At 39.8% G+C, this 19,008-nt stretch overlaps 1 protein-coding gene across 1 annotated transcript in view; it reads left to right on the forward strand.

The window, feature by feature from the left end:
• TMEFF1 (transmembrane protein with EGF like and two follistatin like domains 1) overlaps positions 1-19,008 on the forward strand; it is a 60,422-nt gene that overhangs the window by 28,154 nt on the left and 13,260 nt on the right. Inside the window, exons 3-5 of the mRNA XM_018558792.1 lie at positions 14,057-14,205; positions 15,607-15,672; positions 17,573-17,696. Coding sequence (XP_018414294.1) covers positions 14,057-14,205; positions 15,607-15,672; positions 17,573-17,696 — 339 coding nt within the window. The remainder of the gene's footprint in view (positions 1-14,056; positions 14,206-15,606; positions 15,673-17,572; positions 17,697-19,008) is intronic.

A 19,008-nucleotide genomic window follows, 5' to 3' on the forward strand; every position in this document is an offset into this window, starting at 1 on the left:
GCTATTGCAAATTGAAATAGGCAATAGGAATCTAGCAATGCATTCCAATGGGCAAAAACGTTTTGTTTTTTTTTTTTCTATTCTGACATGGCTCCGTGTCAGAATAAAGAAAAAAAAAAAGAAAAATCAGTGTTTCTCTCCTGGGCGGCCGGGAGCGGAAGGCTCCCAGAGCACCCGGGAGATTTTTTTTTAATTTTTTTCTATTGGGCGGAGCCAGCTGTCACAGCTAGCTCCGCACAATTGCTTTCTATTTACTTTTTTTTTAACTTTTTTAACTATTTTTCTGTTCTGCTCGGTCCCTCTGAGGGGAGCCATGCGAAGCAAGCCGATGTACGGCTGATTTCAGCCGATATACGGCTGAAATCAGCCGTACAAGCCTGAAGTGAATAGCCGAACAGTGTTCGGCTCACTTTACTTGGGGTCGGTTGTTCACTCGGCTGCCCCCGGCAGCTTAGTGAATAGGCCCGTATGTTTCAAGAGCCAGTACCATTTTACCATTTTACATTCTCCCATGTTGTAATGATGGGTAGCCTTTTGTTTGCAGTCTTGGAGTTAACATAGGTTGGGGATTAGGTATCACTGTATGCTGTACTTGCATATAGGTAGCTCTACACATAATTCTGTTCTAATAACAGTTGTTCTTAAGCTCTGTTAAACTGCAGGTATTCTAAAGATGGGAGTATGGATATTCTGAACCTGAGTGTGAAACTGTCCATTGCAGTAACTCAAAAAATGCAACGTTGATAAATTCTGTAGAAACAAATTAATTCTATTTCTCCACAGACTCCTGTTGTTTTCCTCTACCCTTGTTAGGTGGTGGTATCAGTTTTAAAATAACCAAGCCTATATTGGGCATTCATTTGGGCAGTCACAAAGCAATTATATAACCTAATTCCCGCCAAAATATCCAAGATTTTCCAGAAAATGGTACATTCCCTAAAGGCTGGGAAAACATTTGGCAGAGTTTTTAACCAATGAGATTTTCTCGACTGTCATGTGCTAGTAATAACAATTAAAACATTTTTTTTACATAAGTTATTTTTTAAATACCCATATTTTGGAGAGCTGTGTTAACTACATTTACTTCCACAATGCAAAGCAGATTATTCAGTGAGTATGACAAAGTATGACATATCCCTGGAAACAAAATATTATAGTCTGTTGTGTGCTTCCCAGATGCAGTCATATCTTTTTTGTTAGTACATTTCAAAACAGTTTTTTAAGTATATAAATGAGGAAGCACATGTGTGGATTTTATTTTTTTTAGAAAAACATGCAATTTATTTTAGACAGAATAGAATGTATTCATACGTCCCTTCAGAAATTATCCTTGTTGGTTTTTAATTTCCACTGGATTGCACTAGAGAAAGTAGGGTAAAACTTGAACAGATGGTTGTCATAAAGAGGATACCAGCAGGGAAAATTAATGTACCAGCGTATCTTAACTAGTGTGTGGAATTAAATGTTTGGACCAGAAAATTAGAATGCAGGATTTCCTGGCACTCACAAAAACAGTCACTGTACTTTACAAGTCAATCAAATGTGTTGCTGTTTATGTAAGTGTTTATGTAAGAATAGGTCAGAAGCAATACTAATCAACATGACAACGATTACCTTGTCTTTTATATATTTTGTTAGTCCAATAAAAAGGTATCATTGCATACTACAATACTCCATTTTTTGTTGTTGTTTTTTTTACATCTTCTCTACTGGACTAATACGGCTTACCCATTTACATTACACTATGGGGTCTATTCACAAAGCTGCCGAAGGATCTGGCCGTAGCTTCGGCCGATCCTTCGGCTAGCTTCGGCACCAGGACCCAATAAGGAAAAATTGTATACTTACCTATCGGTAATATTCCTTTCCTGATGCCAGTACATGACAGCATACAATGGGTATGCCTCCGCCCCCAGCCCAATCACAGGACCAGTTATACTATAAATTAAAGCCCGCCTCCCAAGGCCACCATTCTCGTAACAAGTACTCAATGTGAAAGCCATGGGAGGGTCCTGTATGCTGCCATGTACTGGCATCAGGAAAGGAAAATTACTGATAGGTAAGTATACAATTTTCTGTTTTCCTGACACCGTACATGGCAGCATACAATGCGATATAGCGTTCACACAAACAGGGAGGGTAATTCTGAGATAATACAATATTTGTACCACATTCAGAACCAACTTCCCCATGGATCATACTCCTGGATAGACCCTGTAATGGGACAGGAACATATGGCAGGTTACTGCCTTCCAGAATAACTCTGGAGGTACATCACTGAATTCTATCCGTAGGGATGACAGTCTGCGGAAGAGCGAACCCAAAGATTAATCTGTGGCTCCATCTGCTTGACCAGCACAATACATGTGACCTAGTGCACACAGAGTGCCACTTACCAAAACCCCCAGAAAGATGAACAGATCGAAACATATTCTTAGTATAACCGGCTTGAGCAGTGAGGACAGAAAAAAGAATGGTGGCCTTGGGAGGCGGCTTTAATTTATAGTATAACTGGTCCTGTGTTTGGGCTACCCATTGTATGCTGCCATGTATGGTGTCAGGAAATATATATATATACACACATATATATATACTGTATATATGGACAGCCGATCAAGATACATTAAGGAGGTTTTTCTTCTTCACTATAGCCAAAGACATGCAGCTATAGTACAAGGTTGAATGTTATGGTTAGGGTAGGGGGAGAGCTACAGTAGGTGCTAGGTTCAGGCTAACCATTATAAATAGGTAGAGTAAGAGATATTTGGAAATACAGTACCGAGGACTGGCAATAAAAATGTTCTCTTAACTGATCAATTTTGTATAGGCGGCTATTTATACGCAAGGTAATTGAAAATAGTATTAAACTATCAAACATAGTTCAATAATGAATCCAGTTCAAACAAATATACCAGTACATTGCACGGCAAAGTATTTCCATACATTATTGCTTAAGCACTTACAGTCCTCATGTTTCCAACTTGGCTCCAACTCTCTCAGCTCAGCTCCCCTGAACTTCCTGTGCCGCACAAGATCACAACAGACAGCAAAGTCTGTAGCAGCTGCCCATCTACTAGCTTGCAGCTAATTCTGCATAAGGCTAAACCTTTTAAACATCAAGAAGCATTTTACATTTTAGGTAATTTCATCAGCATTTGAAATAGCTTAAAACTTACAAGACATCACTCTTAAATATATCATCCATAATGCATATGATTATTTAATTTCAATCCGGGATAAACTGGTATGCTCTAACATGTGAAATTGTTATTCAGAATTTTCTCTTACTGTTATACCTCTGATGACAGTGACCCTTCAGTAGTGATTATTTTTTTTAAATGCTGGGCGGCATTCGGCTAGTCACTCACTGCTGTTCGGCCCCTATGAGACTAGGCCGAACAGCAGTGAGTAGCCTGCCAGAGGTTCGGCTCAGCCGATCCAGATGTTGGAACGGCTGAGTCGAACTCCTTCTGCACTTCGGGTTGGCCGAACATGCTGAGCATGTTCAGCCGACCCGAAGCAAGCCGATGTACGGCTGATTTCAGCTGTACAAGCCTGAAGTGAATAGCCGAACAGCGTTCGGCTCACTTCACTTCGGGCCTTTGGCAGCTTTGTGAATAACCCCCTGTGATTTAGTCTGCAATAATTGCCTATGGTGTATCTTCAGGAGGTTCACGGAGTTGTACATTGGTTTCATATTATCACAGTGTATATAATTGTGCACATCCGTTTTAATGTGAACAAAATAAAATATATTTTTAACAGACAATTGTTTTAGCACCTTAAGCCCTAGTTCACACCTAGGCGTTTTTGAGCAGTTGGAAAAGCACTTTTAACTGCCCAAACACAAGAAATCCCATGATTCTCCCATCCTGTTCTTGTACAATCTACATCTACCTTAGCACACTCCACGGTTGTGCTGGATTAAGATGTCTGTTCTATCTGTGTGGATATAAATGCTGGAATATGTTCCTGACACTCATTAGAACTGAAAATGTGGCATGAATAAGCTACAAAACATCTTTAGCATTACAGGATGAGTCCAGTTATATGTGACTAACCACTAAAAGCCTGCTGAAAACACTATTATAGCAGCAAGTACTCCCTATAGGTTTTCTATGTATCACCCTCACACTGGAGTAGAAGGGTGTTTTAAGGGCTTCAAGAATGCTGCTCTAAGTCTGATAAGGAAATCTTCTGTTAAGAGAAATTTCTAAACTGCCAATTCTGACCTTCTAAAAAATGCTAGGTGCATGGCTGTTCCAGGTTTTATTGCTTTGTGAATCATGAGAGTGCCACAAGTGACGTCAAGTCGTAGTCAGAAAGTATTGAAATTAGGGATGATCAGATACCAGTTCAGATACCATTGCCGATGCTTGTCATCTTCACGAGATCTACCAGGGTTGCAGCGGTTGCAGCTGGGACTCCACCAACAAAAATGTATCAGCAATTGTATTAGTGAGTTTTTAGACAAGTACTTGTACTTGGTCTGAAAAAAAGGGTAACGGTGCATCCCTATATATATATATATGTATATAAATAAATCATACATTAAAACAGGGATGCACAAATCCCAAGAGCCCTGTATGCTCCTTAAAAATGACAGCTGCCTCCTAACTTTTGAGTTTTTCTCTAGTCTAGTCTTGGAGCTGGATGGAAAAGTATCTGTACTTGTACTTGTACCTTGGTATCTGAACATCCCTAATTGAAATCAATGGGGTTGATTTACTAAAGGCAGATAGGCTGCTCGCAAGGGAATTTGCACTTTTCTTGGTAAATATGGTAAAATGTCACCTTGCAAAGAATACCCAATAATGTGCAAAGGAGGGAGAAAAGGATTTTTGCTTGCAAATGATTGGATGATGGAAGCCAGCAGAGCTTCACCTAATTTACTAAACTAAGGGGAAACTTCCCCCACAAATTGCACATTCCCTTGCAAAGTAAACAGCTTATTTGCCTTTAGTAAATCAAGCTCCATTGAATCAGCCAGACAGACATTCATATTTTTCAAAAGTAAAGGTCCGTGGCAGCCTTCATATTTCTGTTAGCACAGGTTTACTTAAAATGCACAAATTGTGTAGTCAAAAAAATGGGGCATATTTTGTGCTCCTTCTTCATTTTTTCTTTGTATGTGTATTCTGTTTTGTTATTTAGCACAATTGCACACTCCTTTACAGTTAGATAATGTTTAAAATTGTATATGTTGTTTAAAATATTATTTGTGTCTTGCTAACATTTAAACTACAATTGTCAGCACTATTGTATTTATTATACATATACATTTATTCCCCCTCCTTTGCCTACAGTAAAGAATTAAACTGCTAATTCAATTTTATTTAAAATACAAAATATGCAGGTTTGATCTAGTAAATGTTTGCAACTTATAAAACACCGCACGGCTCATAAACACATAACCAGGAAACCTTCTCAAAGGCAAGCGTTGCTATTGTGTGGTGTCTTAACAGTACTGAGATGAGACAGCTGAACATGAGGAAATTTTATGACTGTGTATATAGCCCATGCTGGGCAATATAAACTGTTTGACAGCAGCCTCATGAATGTTATACTGAGCAGAAATAAAATTGGAGGCTTTATGAATATCTAATTTGTGTGCAGTTACCCATTATCTTTGACTGGAATGATGAGGCATCACCTAATTCTTGATTGCTGGCAGACCTGGAGCTTGGTTATCCTCACAGCCTATTCAGTTGAACATTGCAAATTCTCTGAAAACATATCATTTTCTGGCCTGAGGTTACATGACATATCTGGTTATAGTAATTAGAATGATTATGTTCTACAAAAACTAGAATTAGTAAATGCTACCAAAAAAGTTATAACATGTCGTTTCAATAAACAACTTTCCTTTATTCATTTCTTTGACATTATCAACACGTATGAGTTAATGAAGTGAGTTTTTTTTCCTCTTACTATCCCCCCCCTCTCCCCATTACAGCTACATCTGTCCAATTGTTTAAAGTAATTGATCTACATAGCCCTTCATCTCTCAGTTGTCTGCTGAGTCTTGCCTCTTTTGTGTTCTTCTGAATATTCAACACGCTCTTCCTTTGTGCAGTGCGCCTAATTGCTCATTTCATATGGCACTGACAGGATTTTTCTAGCTTTTATGTGAATTTGACAGCACACGCCCTTCACACAGGCTGTGTTTCTGATAGAAGCTGTACAAGGCCTTTGTGGCATAGGGGTCTATTCAAAAGCTGTCAGTAATAATGCCAAGTCATTGCACATTAATGCAGACAAAAACGATTATGGAACTTGTGAGCAGCTTTTATTCATCCAGTGCATACACAAATGAATGATGTGCAGTGCTAAGCTGCTCAATAGTTAGTACAGCGGTGCTTTGCTCTGTGCATAGTTTATCCTTGATGAAGACACACATTGTTTTATGGTGTAAGCAGGCACACTCTTGATTCTCAGAACAGACATTAAGACAAAATGGCCAAATGTACGAAGGCAAATACTTATGACCTATTCATTTACTAAATGAGTAGAGCATGTTTACTGAATCTTCATATTACAAAGTAAATTTTTACTTCACTTAGTGAATAAAGTGGAACTTCATTCGGTGAAAATTCGTATAGCAAAGAATAGCACATAGCAAAGAAAACATGTGCAAGGAGAAATTTAAAAAAAAAATCACATATGATTTTGATGTCAGCACAATTGTACCTCATCCTCTAGACTAAGTAAAAATTCTGGTAGGGCTGGGTTAAAATTTTCATTGCATTTTTCTACTCTTTATTGAAAAGGTTTTAAGGTTAGTATTTCATTTGTAGATAGTTAACTGAATCTATGACTATTTTTTATTTTATAATGTAAGGCCCATTTGACTTGCTGATGTGTGCTTCTTCTTCTTTGAAGATTAATATGCAAAATACGAAATGCTCACTCATTATTGTCACTACTCACACATCTTAATTCTTACTGGATAGCTGTCTTTTTTAATATACTAAACTAGTTATCCACACACACACATCTATTTGAGGGTTTGGCATTTTGTGTTTTTAGTCTCTACTTGTCACCTAAAGCAGTGACCTGCGGTACCTTCGCTTCTTGGTGAGGCATTCCCCAGCACGCCAAGGCACAGCACACTGAAGCCCCGCCCATATCTCAACAAAGCCCCACCTAGTGTGAAGGTGAGATGGGGGAGAAAGGAAGGAGACAGGGAGGAGCCTTCCTGTCCCTCACTTGCTCGACATCTTGGACCATTGGCGCTTTGCCATTGGTCCAAACCATCCACAGAGCTCACACCTCTAACACACAGGGGTCTATTCACAAAGCTTCCGAAGGATCTGGCCATAGCTTCGGCCGATCCTTTGGCTAGCTTCGGCCCCAGGACCCCTTCGGTTCAGGAGAACCGAGGGGGTGCTGTACGGGCTATTCACAATAGATCACTGCCTGTAACAGGCAGCACCCCGTCCATGACAGGTTACATAGTGGGGAGGTTTTCCCTGCTATGTAACCTGCTAGAAGCCGATCTGAATGGAGAAAACGCTGTCAGCTTCAGACTTGAAGCTGACAGGTTTTTCTTCCATAATACTAGGTGAGGCTCTGCTTCCCCTGACCGCACGTCCCTGATCTAAAGGTGTTATTGATGAGCTTTGCAAACCTTCTTCCCGCCTCTCTACTAGTGTAAATTCCAAACAAACCTCTAAGTACTGTGCACTTTTTCCTTGTGTGAGAATCTCGTTCACTAGCTTCTTTTTTGTCAATTGTTGCAGCGTTCCAAAATTAAGAGAAACTCATTATCATCTCTAACTAATTAATTAAATGAACTCTAAAATAACTATAAAGCAGATGTCCAACAACTCTTCAGCTCATCAAAGCCCTTCATCAAGTTTCCGATTGATCATACACCCCTAAACAGTTATATTAAAAAAAATTGTAAGATTATATCAAAGGTTTCATGGCATCATTTCTGAAAATCTTTTCACATAAAGGGCATGTAAGCTTTGTTTTATTGGTAAACAAAGCTAGTCCAATTCTGAATTTTAGTGAATGCATGGCAATCAATTTTTGGCACCACTACTATTGCTATGGTTTTACTCACTGGTTCTCCAACAGAGTTGGAGGTGGGCGTACCCACTGGCTCTTTAACATAGTTGTAGGTGGCGTAATATGCTCAGCATGGGAAGTAAACATGTGCGTTTATGCGTCCCGGAAAGGATGGGGGGAAATTGAACGTTACAGACACAAAACACCCACCTCACTTTTAGGACTAGAGTGTGGAGCTCTACAGAGACCTCAAAAGATTAATTGACCTCAATTGACCTTCCATAATTTATCTACCTATTGACTTCCAAACATTTACTTACCCCCTTTTGATCCCCAGCCATTTTATTGACCCCTTGGACAATCCTGTAGATTCCTGGTGGTCATTGTTGAGGAACCATGGGCTAAAGAAACTGTGCAAGAAACATTGGGTTCATTTACTTAAGACAAATGGGCTGTTCCGTATACAAGGGAATTTGCACTTTGCAGGCGAAGTTGCCCCTGTAATGAATAAGATAAAGCTTTAAGTTTATTAAATGAGATTAAAGCTCTGCTGACTTGCATCATCCAATCATTTGTAAGCAAAAATACTGTTTATTTTATTGCACATGATTGGGTATTCTTAGCAAAGTGAATTTTCACCACATTTACTGAGCTAAAATAAACTTTTCTTGCTAAGTGAACTGCCAATTTGCCTTTCGTAAATCAACCCCATTATCCTATGCTGCCTCAATATGTCTTTAATGTTGTTATGAAGGTGTAATCAGTAATGGCTGGATACAGAATTGCTAAATTGTCACATCTTCTTCACAAAATGTTGACTCCAGTTTTGGGAAGACATGTTGCGACTAAGAGAAGTTATTAAAGCATATCAGTTCGAAACAGGAGGTGCTTTGCATAATATTCATTTTCATTATAAAACCCTTTTTTCAGATTTGTCTGCATGCTAAAATAGGAGATTAGCATATTTTCACATTTTGATTTATTTTTTATGTGTTTGTGCATGTCACCTCTGAAATGTATAACAGTTATTCATCATAGCTCTTAAATAATCTGTGTGATTTAGAATGTGTTGTTATTTGTTATTTTAATGGACTTAGATGCTACCTATTGATGCAGTTCTGTTTGCTTAATACTGTCTTCATGAAGCAGTGGATTTAAAAGCTGCAAAAAGAGACTCTCTCTCTGTACCTTAACAACATTTTTTAAAGGGGTTTACTGCTTTATGTACAGGTACAGAGGAGAATTTATCAAAACTGGAGCAGACAAAATCTGGAGCAGTTGTCCAGAGCAACCAATCAGAATCTCTCTTCAGTTTGTTCAGTTAAGATTTGAAAATGAAAGAGAGAAGCTGATTGGTTGCCATGCACAACTGTTCCGGATTTTGTCTGCTCCAGTTTTGATAAATTCCCCTCACAGTATTTTCAATTCAGATCATGTTAGCTGAAAGGTAAGGGTGCAATAAGCCCCTTATCATTCACTTTGGCCTGGTTGTGTCTGCCATACACAGAAGACACCTGAATGGTACCGTTTCTGTAGACCTACACCCAAACCATACCCAAGATCTGCAATTCCGTCCTACTTGCACTATAGTTTTGAAGATGTTTGTAATCCACAGTGCTCAGGGCTTGCATCTTTGTACATAGTCTTCAAATTGCCTTATTAAACAATGCTGTTAATATTTCTGTACACAGTGATACAGCCAGAGCATTTACATTATTATTATTATTATTATTATTATACAGGATTTAATGTATCTCCCAGATCCCAGATCTGGTTCGGGAAATGGTGTGAACCTGCCCGCAGTTTTAGTGCATTCCGGACCAGACAAAATGAGACATTCAGTATTTTTCTGGTCTGGTCTGGAACGGACTGCACTGGTGTGAACAGAGGCCAGATTGGGATTGGCATTGGGATACATTAGGATGCATTTTAGGTCCAGAAACAATCTGGTCTGGTCTGGAGGTGATCTGGATGTGGTGTGAATGGGCCCTAAATCCATGCAGTTGGCTCCACTATTAGCTTTTTAATGCCTGTTTCTTTCACCGCTTTTCTTAATTGATCCTGTTGGCCTTTTCATTGTGATAAATTATTAAAACAGTTGGTCTAGATTGTTCACTTGTTCACTTCTCCTGCCTTCTCCAAACTCTTGACCGTTTTGTGAATAACCCTGTCAACCTTCAACTTTGTTCATATCCACCAATCGTATTAATATTCACTGTTGAGCCTGGCAGGTTGTAGCAGTCAGCCGAAGCTCATGCTGCTTTTGTAAATAATCAAACAAGTACATCCCATGTATCAAACAAATACACATTTTTATCCTCCAAATTAAACAGAGATTATTTTTTACTCAAGAAAATCTAAAAGCAAACAGAAAATGCTAGCACATTATTCCCAGTATAATTGTTAGGTACAGTAATCCACTATATTATAGGAAATAATAAACTAATAATTATATAGAATACAATAAAGTGATAATTGTTATCAGTAATGCTATGTATGGATATTTTGTATCTTGAAATACAAGCAGTGAAACCTGTTATTGAAGCCTGAACCTGTTTAGCTCTTGATATACCCTTTTTTCCAAATGTGTTAATTTGCTTATTGTTTAGTGTTGACTGGAGTCATAAATTAGGCATTTGGGTTTATTAGTATCCAGAAGTATGCTGAGCTAAAAATCTAATCCAAGTGTAAAATTAGTTTTATATGATTGTTTTAATCACTGACCCCACTTTACCTGCCAGTTGATTTGAGATGTCTGGAAGCATGAATTTAATTAAGTTAATCAAAGTATTCAACTACTCTAATTAAAGCGGAACTCCTCCCACAAGCAGACTTGTATTATGAGAATGATCACAAGCACTGGAATAAATATGATAGCCTGAGAGTCAGCTGTGAGGAGCTGCTGCACCCTTCCTGCAGTAAACTATTGGCAAGTTGTTGGGTACAAACCCATCAAATTAACTCAACATAAACGTTATCTCACAAGCTTGCAACATCAGTGGTGGAGAAGGATCATCCCATCTTGGCTGGTAAAAGGCAGCAGGACCTAATGACAGGCTTTTTCTGACTGAGTTCAGATACACAGGTGGAACACCCCCAGGGAAGGGGTGTATTTTGTTGAAAGCAAAACTCACACTTATACCATATCGAAACAAAAATAAAAACAAATGACCAAGTTTGTCAATAGCCCTATGCAAATTTATTTTCATCCCACGTAGTTTTTTCAAGGGAGACTGTGATTACTGAAAGCTCATGTAATGGCATTCCATGTAAGCTTGATGTTTCCCCTGCAGTAATGGTTTTGCAGTGTTGTGTTTGCTCAGAGGGTTAGGACCTTGAAGTAGCTCATTCTGACATCAATGCACTGAAAAGAAGCTCTGAAATATCCTCACTGAGCTAAGAGAAACGACTATCAGCAAATAACTTATTAACCTGAACGCTGAAGTACCAGGCCATATATTCCACAAGGTTTAAATATATGGCTGTGATTATTTTGCTTGTGTTCTACTTAGGTTGAAAAATTAGGGTTATACAAGGTAGATCGGATAGAACAATTTACTGACTATATTCCATAACAGAGCATGTATTGTGCTTGTTTCTTGAAACACAAAATTGTAAACCAGTATCTAAATATAATTTATAATGGTTACTCTCTCCAAATCGTCCAGTTAAGGCAACTTTTGTTCTCTTCCCTCAAGTCTAGGATAACATGAATGCCCCAGAAAACTAAACTCATACCCCAATGCTACACATCACGCACAATTCTCTTTTTAAACAAAGTTTTAATTTATTTTTCTTGTGACTACTTAAATACTTTATTTTCTGTCTTCCTTTACAATCCTGTTTGCTTTTTACATAAGCAGGTGCTATCATAGTAGTTTGACATCTATTTTTTGTGGATAAGCAAAGCATAGTGAATGCATTGTAGACAATAACCAGGGACTTTGCAGTAAGTGCATCACAGGCTCAAACTGTGTATGGTTACCAAAAATTGTCCAACATCCTGCTGGATTCTTCTGAAACTACGGTAGTTCAAAAGTACAAAACTACTATATTTAAAGCCAAACTGCAGACAATCAGCTAAATAGAGAGCTGAAAAACATTTATAAGTAGTGCTTACCTGACAAAAATAGCTCTGTTTAAGACTGTGCAAGACAGCACAGCCAAGTATCGCGCTACCTGAGACCACTATGTAGACCACACTATAGTGAAGCAATACAGTCTGGTTTAATACCTGCCCCAGCCTGGTATTAGAACTTCCAAAAAAGAGGAAAGAGCAGAGTGAAGTGATATTTTAATCTTTAAGCTGCTCCTTCATCTAAGTGCTAATTGCTATTCCTCTGCATGCTGCTGAACTGGGATAGTGATATCAGCTGTATGTATAAATATTTTATTTGTTTATTTTTTTACATTTGACCTTTTTATATGTGCATAAAAGTTAACATTTTTAAAGGAAAATTATGGGGAGAGTGAAATAAACTCATCCCCATATTTAGAGCCGACATGTGACACTGAAGCTGTCAAACATCTGCTCTATAGATCAAGAACTATGCGATCACATACCGCTGATTGCTCAGTTCCTGATCGTCTCCTTGCAGAGAGCAGTGACTGCCAGTCACCGCTAACTGGAGGGATGGACGGGGGAGGTGGCGGGCACAGCTGGCTCTGCTTCTAGCTGTCAATCACCACCGCGGCTCTGCGCTGTCAGCATATAGCAGGCAATAGCCCACTATATGCTGAGTTTTGGGTCACAGGAGGGCAAAGTAAATGTCCTCCTGTACCCTAAAGGGAACTAAGGACAAAAAAGGTTGAGCCACAGTTCTCTTTTAAGGTTCCCCATTATAGGAAAAGAGAAAAATAGCACTGCGCTTCAACAAACTCAAAATATATTTCTAAAATGTGAGAAAAATTATTTGAGAGCAGCTGCAGTTAGTGACAGTTGAGACAGGTGGCGCTGTGATTACAGCGCCACCTGTCTCAGTGATCACACAGAGCAGACGAAGAACGGACGTTCTTCATCTGCACTAGGGGCTCTATGGTGAACTCATATGCCGAAGGTCACGGGTCCCCCAGAGGAGTGAGGGACCCCGAAAAACCACGGTGGGGGGCCCCGGACACGATCCCCGCCGCTCGATTAGTTACAAGTGATCGGAATAGATCACTTGTATCAAATCGAGCGGCGGGCCCACGCTGTACATTTAGCCCTGCCTTGTCCGGAGCAGGGCTGAATGTAAAAAAAAACTACTCGCCCGGCGCCCGAAACTGCATGTCCCGAACGTGGGGCGAAAAGGATTCGCTCCATATAGAACCGCATCCTCTCCCTCGTTTTCTGATTGGACAATAAATTGGGGTATATTGGGGTATATGTTAGAATAAATGTATTTAAAATCATTAAAATGTACTTACAATTAAAATAAGGCAATTGCACATAGATTATGTCCACTGGAGTTCCTGTCTCTATGATCGTAATGCTCACATGGATCCGCCCACCTGATGCATTTTGTCACTTTTGACTTCTGAGGCAATGGTCTGCATAGCATTGCCTCCCCATTGAATTTGCGGACAACCATTTCAACCTAAAAGAAGTTAAACCCTTTCTTTCTGTATTCAAGTAATACTAGGCTAAAGTCGGGTTTTCACTTTTTTAAAACCTTGTTTCTTTATATGGTTTTATCTATATGTGGCCATTAGTATTTGCACATGTTGCGCCTCTTGCAGTGTGTTGTTAATATAATTTCAGGGAAAGCAATACCATATTAGGTGGCTTATCCTATAATAATCATTCTCACAGTCATTTAGTGTGGATGCTGATACATTAAGTCCCTAGATGGAGAACCAATAAATCTGTGTATGACATAATCATAAAATAAGGTACATCAAGCAAGAAAAAAATTGAAAATCACAAATAACTTACTTGACAGCAAGCTTGAAGGTAAAATGTTTAGTCAGTAAGAAAGCATGCTAGTTTTCTCTTACCGTTACATTGATCATAATTTTTCAAGCATTTTACATTTTCTGCACTCTTTCTTACCTCCAATAGGTGCGTGTGTAATATAGACTGCAGTGGGCATAATTTTAATCCGGTCTGTGCCTCTGATGGAAACTCATACTCCAACCCATGTATGGTTCGAGAGGCATCCTGTCTGAAACAAGAACAGATCGACGTCAAACACCTTGGAAGCTGTACAGGTAGACTTGTATTTAGTATGATAAGCTCAGTTTGAATTGTTGGATCAAATCAGTTTCAGAAGTATTGACTAGTGATATGTAGCCTAAGAATTTGTGATTTACAAAACAGGATCCTATGTGGGCAAATTATGATCGGTAGGGATGAAAACAACCTGTAGCTGTTCAGAACATTAGAATGTTAACAGACGAACAGTTTTTAACATGATTGTGTTTAAGCATGAGTATAATGTAAAGTGCATGCCAAAATGTAACAAACCCATGCATGTCAACTGTAAGAGCCCAGATAAATAACAGAATGCCTAGAAAGTAAAACTGCATTTTTAGATGTTCTGTAATATGAAACTAGAGCTACTTATATATTTGTATTTATTGTAGGGCTGTTACTGAGTAAAATTTTCGTGTTCGATTAATCGAAATTCTTTTTCATCGATTAATTTCGATTAACTCGAGAAATTAATCGTTAATTTACACAGCCCTAATTTATTGCTAAAAAATAGGAATGTTACTAGCTTTAGTCAAATACAATACACTGTACTGTGCAGTCATAATATGGATTACTTTGAGAGGGAACACAGAATAGCATATTAAATCTAAAAAAGAAAAATATATATTTTTACTGTGCTTGCAAGGGGGATGCAGGCCAGTATTAGACATTTCTTGCATATTTAAAACAGAAATCCACTCATATGGAAAATGTATTTTCTTTGGAATACACTGGGTATGATTTATTCAAATAAATTACACAAGAGCAGGGAGAAATCACCTTAATTATAAGCATGCTTGTGTTGTGGCTTCACGTGTGTGTGTGTGCTAACATGAACACCTAAACTACCTGGTAAAGTGTACACACATGTTCAAAGTATTGTAACTGATACCCTCACAAATTGTGCTCTATGGCTACTTCACTGTCAGTGAGAGCATAGCATGCGTGTAGAAGATAATTTGAGCCTTCGCTTTGTGGGTTTGCAAGTTCACTGATGTCTTTTGAATATTCTTTAGATAATCAGGCCCACTGAGTAGATTGTGCTCATGGGTGGCACTTTATGGGTCCCACTAATGCTGTATTTCAGGAGCACCAGAACCCAGAGGTGTCATTTTTGGGAGTCGTATCTGTGCAGGACAAAATCAAAGTGGTTAAGCCGTGATACTGCTTGTTGAACTGATCAGTTTGAACCAATATTCTACTTTTTTAATGAATGAAAAATATGAAAAAATGTCTAAGTAATACCAGTCCATAAACATGGACACATGGAATTTCAGCTGCTGTACCGGGAAGTAGCGATTTTCAGACTTTAACAGTATTCTGAGTGTTCATTTCCAGATTATTTAACATTCTAGTTTGATAGCTCACACATAGGTTTCTTGGTATGACCAACACTTACACTTCTATTCTTTGTTCAGCAACAGATGACACAATCCCAGCTGGAAAGAAAGATGATGGTTTACAGTACCGGCCAGAGGTGAAAGGTATTGACTTTTTTACTAATTGATACAGACCACCATAGATTTAGCAGTGAATGATATATTTTTTTCTGCATGTTCTTGTTTGATGATTGCAGTATTTGGAATTCATATCGCCCGATGCCCGGGACATGCAGTTTCGGGAGCCGGGCGAGTAGTTTTTTGTACATTTAGCCCTGCTTCGGACAAGCAGAGCTAAATGTACAGCGGGGAGACGCCGCTCGTTTTCTACAAGTGATCTGATCAGATCACTTCTATCAAACGAGCAGCTTCTCTGGGGAACCCGGGACCATGGCACATAAGCTCAGCATAGAGTGTAGAGCAGATGAAGAATGTCCGTACTTTGTCTGCTCTGTGTGATCTCTTGAGACCGTGGGGCTGTCATCACATCGCCACCTGGAAATGCACAGAACGATCGTTCTGTATTGGAGGGCAGGTTCCATAAAGAGAGCCTGTCACCTCCAAACTATCACAATGAGGCTTGTAAGCCCATATGTGACAGGAATAAAATTAAGTGAAAAAAAAGTTATAAATAATAAAAAAGTTATAAAAAAGTAAACAATAAAATATATAAAAATTTTAAAAATAAAAGTGATAAAGTAAAAAATTAAATTAAAAAAATTAAAACCAATCCTGCTGCCCCTGCCGTCTGCATGCAAATAAACGCACGCATAGGACATTGTGTGTGTGCGTTGAGTGCTGCCGCCATTTCACTGTGCCGTATTGTGGTAGCGAGGCAGCAGAACTCTCCCACACGCACAATGTGCATTAAAGGGTAAATTCACTTTCCCAGGTAATATGGGAGAATGGAATTACCCAATCAAATCGGGCCCCGTCTCTCCCAACACCCCCGCCCTCGGATATACTTTTCTTCGGCGAACAGTCCTTACTCTCCGCCAGTACGGATGTAAAATCTGTACCTCGTACTGCTGTCCAGCGCAGTCCTGCCCTATGCATTTTGAATTTAGCTCGCAAATTGCAACCACTCATTGGTCAGTGTGGTCAGGTGACCACGTTGACCAATGAGAAGCACTATTTAGCACAGTCAAATACGGTTTTGATTAGGGATGCACCGATACAGAGTATTTGGGCGGGTACTTGTGGGGCAGGGGAGCAGGGAGGAGAGAACCTGTCACAGGAGGCAGAGCGGTGCAGGAGGGGAGAGCAGTGTAAGCGGCCAGTGTGGCACAAGTGGCCCAACTCTCCTCCTGCCCCGCTCAGCCTCCTGTGACAGATGAGGAGAGTGGTGTGTGGGCGGTGACAGCTGTCATTGCTGTCACAGGAGGCTGAGCTTTCCTCCAGCACCGGCCCGTTCAGCTTCCTGTTCAGGAGAGCGGCGGTGTGGGGCGGAGACAGCTGTCACAGGTGGCTGGAGTTGCGGAGGAGGAGCCAGCTGTCAGAGGAGATTGAACTCCCCGCACCGCTCGCTCAGCCTCCTGTGAAAAGCGAGTCAGGATGGAGAGTGGGTAAAAGTGCTCAGCGATCAGTGATCGCTGAGTGTTTGTAAATAATTCAGGACATAGTATGTTTACTGTGCCCCAAATTATGGTTGAATGGGAATGATCTACATCTCCACAAGTTATGAATGAACAGGAACACTCAGTATAGAGTGGCAGCATAGGTAAAGTGACATCACAGAGCCAGAGAATGTCTGGGAGTGCCAGACAGGATGGAGCTTTCTTAGAGAACTCTGCATCTAAAGAGCTGGTGTGCAAAAGTTCAGGAATGGGGGGTACTATTTGGAGGGTGGGGGGAGTAAAGCATGCTGTTTGGATTTACAACATGGGCCTGGGGGACGCTACAAAAGTGAGCATGTGCCTTTTTGACTTCTGCAAGAGCAAAAATGCATATCGAAGTGATACCAATTTGTTATTAAAACCAAATGTGCTTATATTTCTCTTTAAAGATTCCGGTGATCAGAGAGAAGATGATTATGTGGGCAATTACATGCCATGTTCTGAAAACTATGTTGGATACTGTGTACATGGAACATGTGAATTCAGCTATTCAACCCAGAAAGTATCATGTCGGTAAGTTAAGATGAAAAATCATACACTCTGCTCACCCTAATAAGAATGTGTGATGTATACCCCAGTACTGCAAAATGGTACAAAAATAAGTCTAAAGTGTTGGGCATCCCTATAATACAGTAAACACCTTATAGAAGCTTTCCGTACAAGTATCCCTATTTTGGTGTAACTGTTCCAAGGTAATTGAGCCACACAGGGGTTTAAAAAAATGGCCAGAAAGGACAGTTCCCTATAGTTACTGTGTTTTGGTGGGATAGCAGCATAGGCAGGTATTGCTTTCATCACTTATCTCAGGGGTGAACTATGGTGATTGAGACAAAATTTATTTCCACCTGATCAATGTTTACTGTCATCCAGAGCACACCTGTTCGTTGTCATTGACATTACATTGTAAGCCAAAAACAACCATACTGAGCAGAGGTCAAATGCTTAGGCTACTAAAACTATACATATGAGTAAAAAAATGTGTAAATGGCCAAAGACTAATATTCAGGCACCTAGCAATGTCTTCTTTCTGTCTCTTTTTTTCTCTTCCACAATCTTAGAGCACACACTGAACACCAGAACTTTTCTTCTGCACATTGTACAGTAGCTCTGGGTTGCTCCATGCAAGTCTTGCTGCTTAAATGTTTTTGGGCTGGCATGGTGATGAGATTCAATATGCTTATATGCAGCAGGGGCTGACTGGCAACTTTTAGCCCAGGGGGCAAGTACAACCCAGAGGCCCATGGTGCGCCAACTTGACCCCCCCTCCCGCTTTGCCTCTTCCCCCGCCTTCTCCCCGCCCGTCTGCCACTTTTGCCATCCATGTAACAGTAGTGTGAATGTATTTATCGGTTTAGGAAATGTAAAGCACACTGGTAGTGGAGGGATGCCTCGTCAGGGCTGTGCATGACTGCTGCGACCCTGGTAGTTCTGCCACTAACTCAGAAATACATTGTACAGCATTGCAGAATGGCATTGGCTTTAGAGAACTACAATTCCCAGCAATACATTACACAACAATGCAGAATACCATCAGCTAATCTCAAACATATCATAATCCCTTCTTAAATGCATGTCTTATTTGAGTTGAACAAACATGGATTTAGGATTTCGTAGGTGATTTTTATTGTGTGTCTCTGTTAGCTTGCAGCATCTATGCATGCAGGCCTTTACAACCCTCATCAGCGTTGTGTGCTTTAATGTCATCATCATCATCTTCTAATTATAGCTGAATTAGAAGCTGATTCTGATTGTGCTGACTTTACTATCCATAAAACTGCAAGCCAAGATCTTTTCCGTGAGTTCCGTGATGTGAGTTATGACCCCC

This window comes from Nanorana parkeri, unplaced genomic scaffold, assembly GCF_000935625.1.
Source record: "Nanorana parkeri isolate BGI_ZX_2015 unplaced genomic scaffold, ASM93562v1 scaffold359, whole genome shotgun sequence".
Lineage (NCBI taxonomy): Eukaryota > Metazoa > Chordata > Amphibia > Anura > Dicroglossidae > Nanorana > Nanorana parkeri.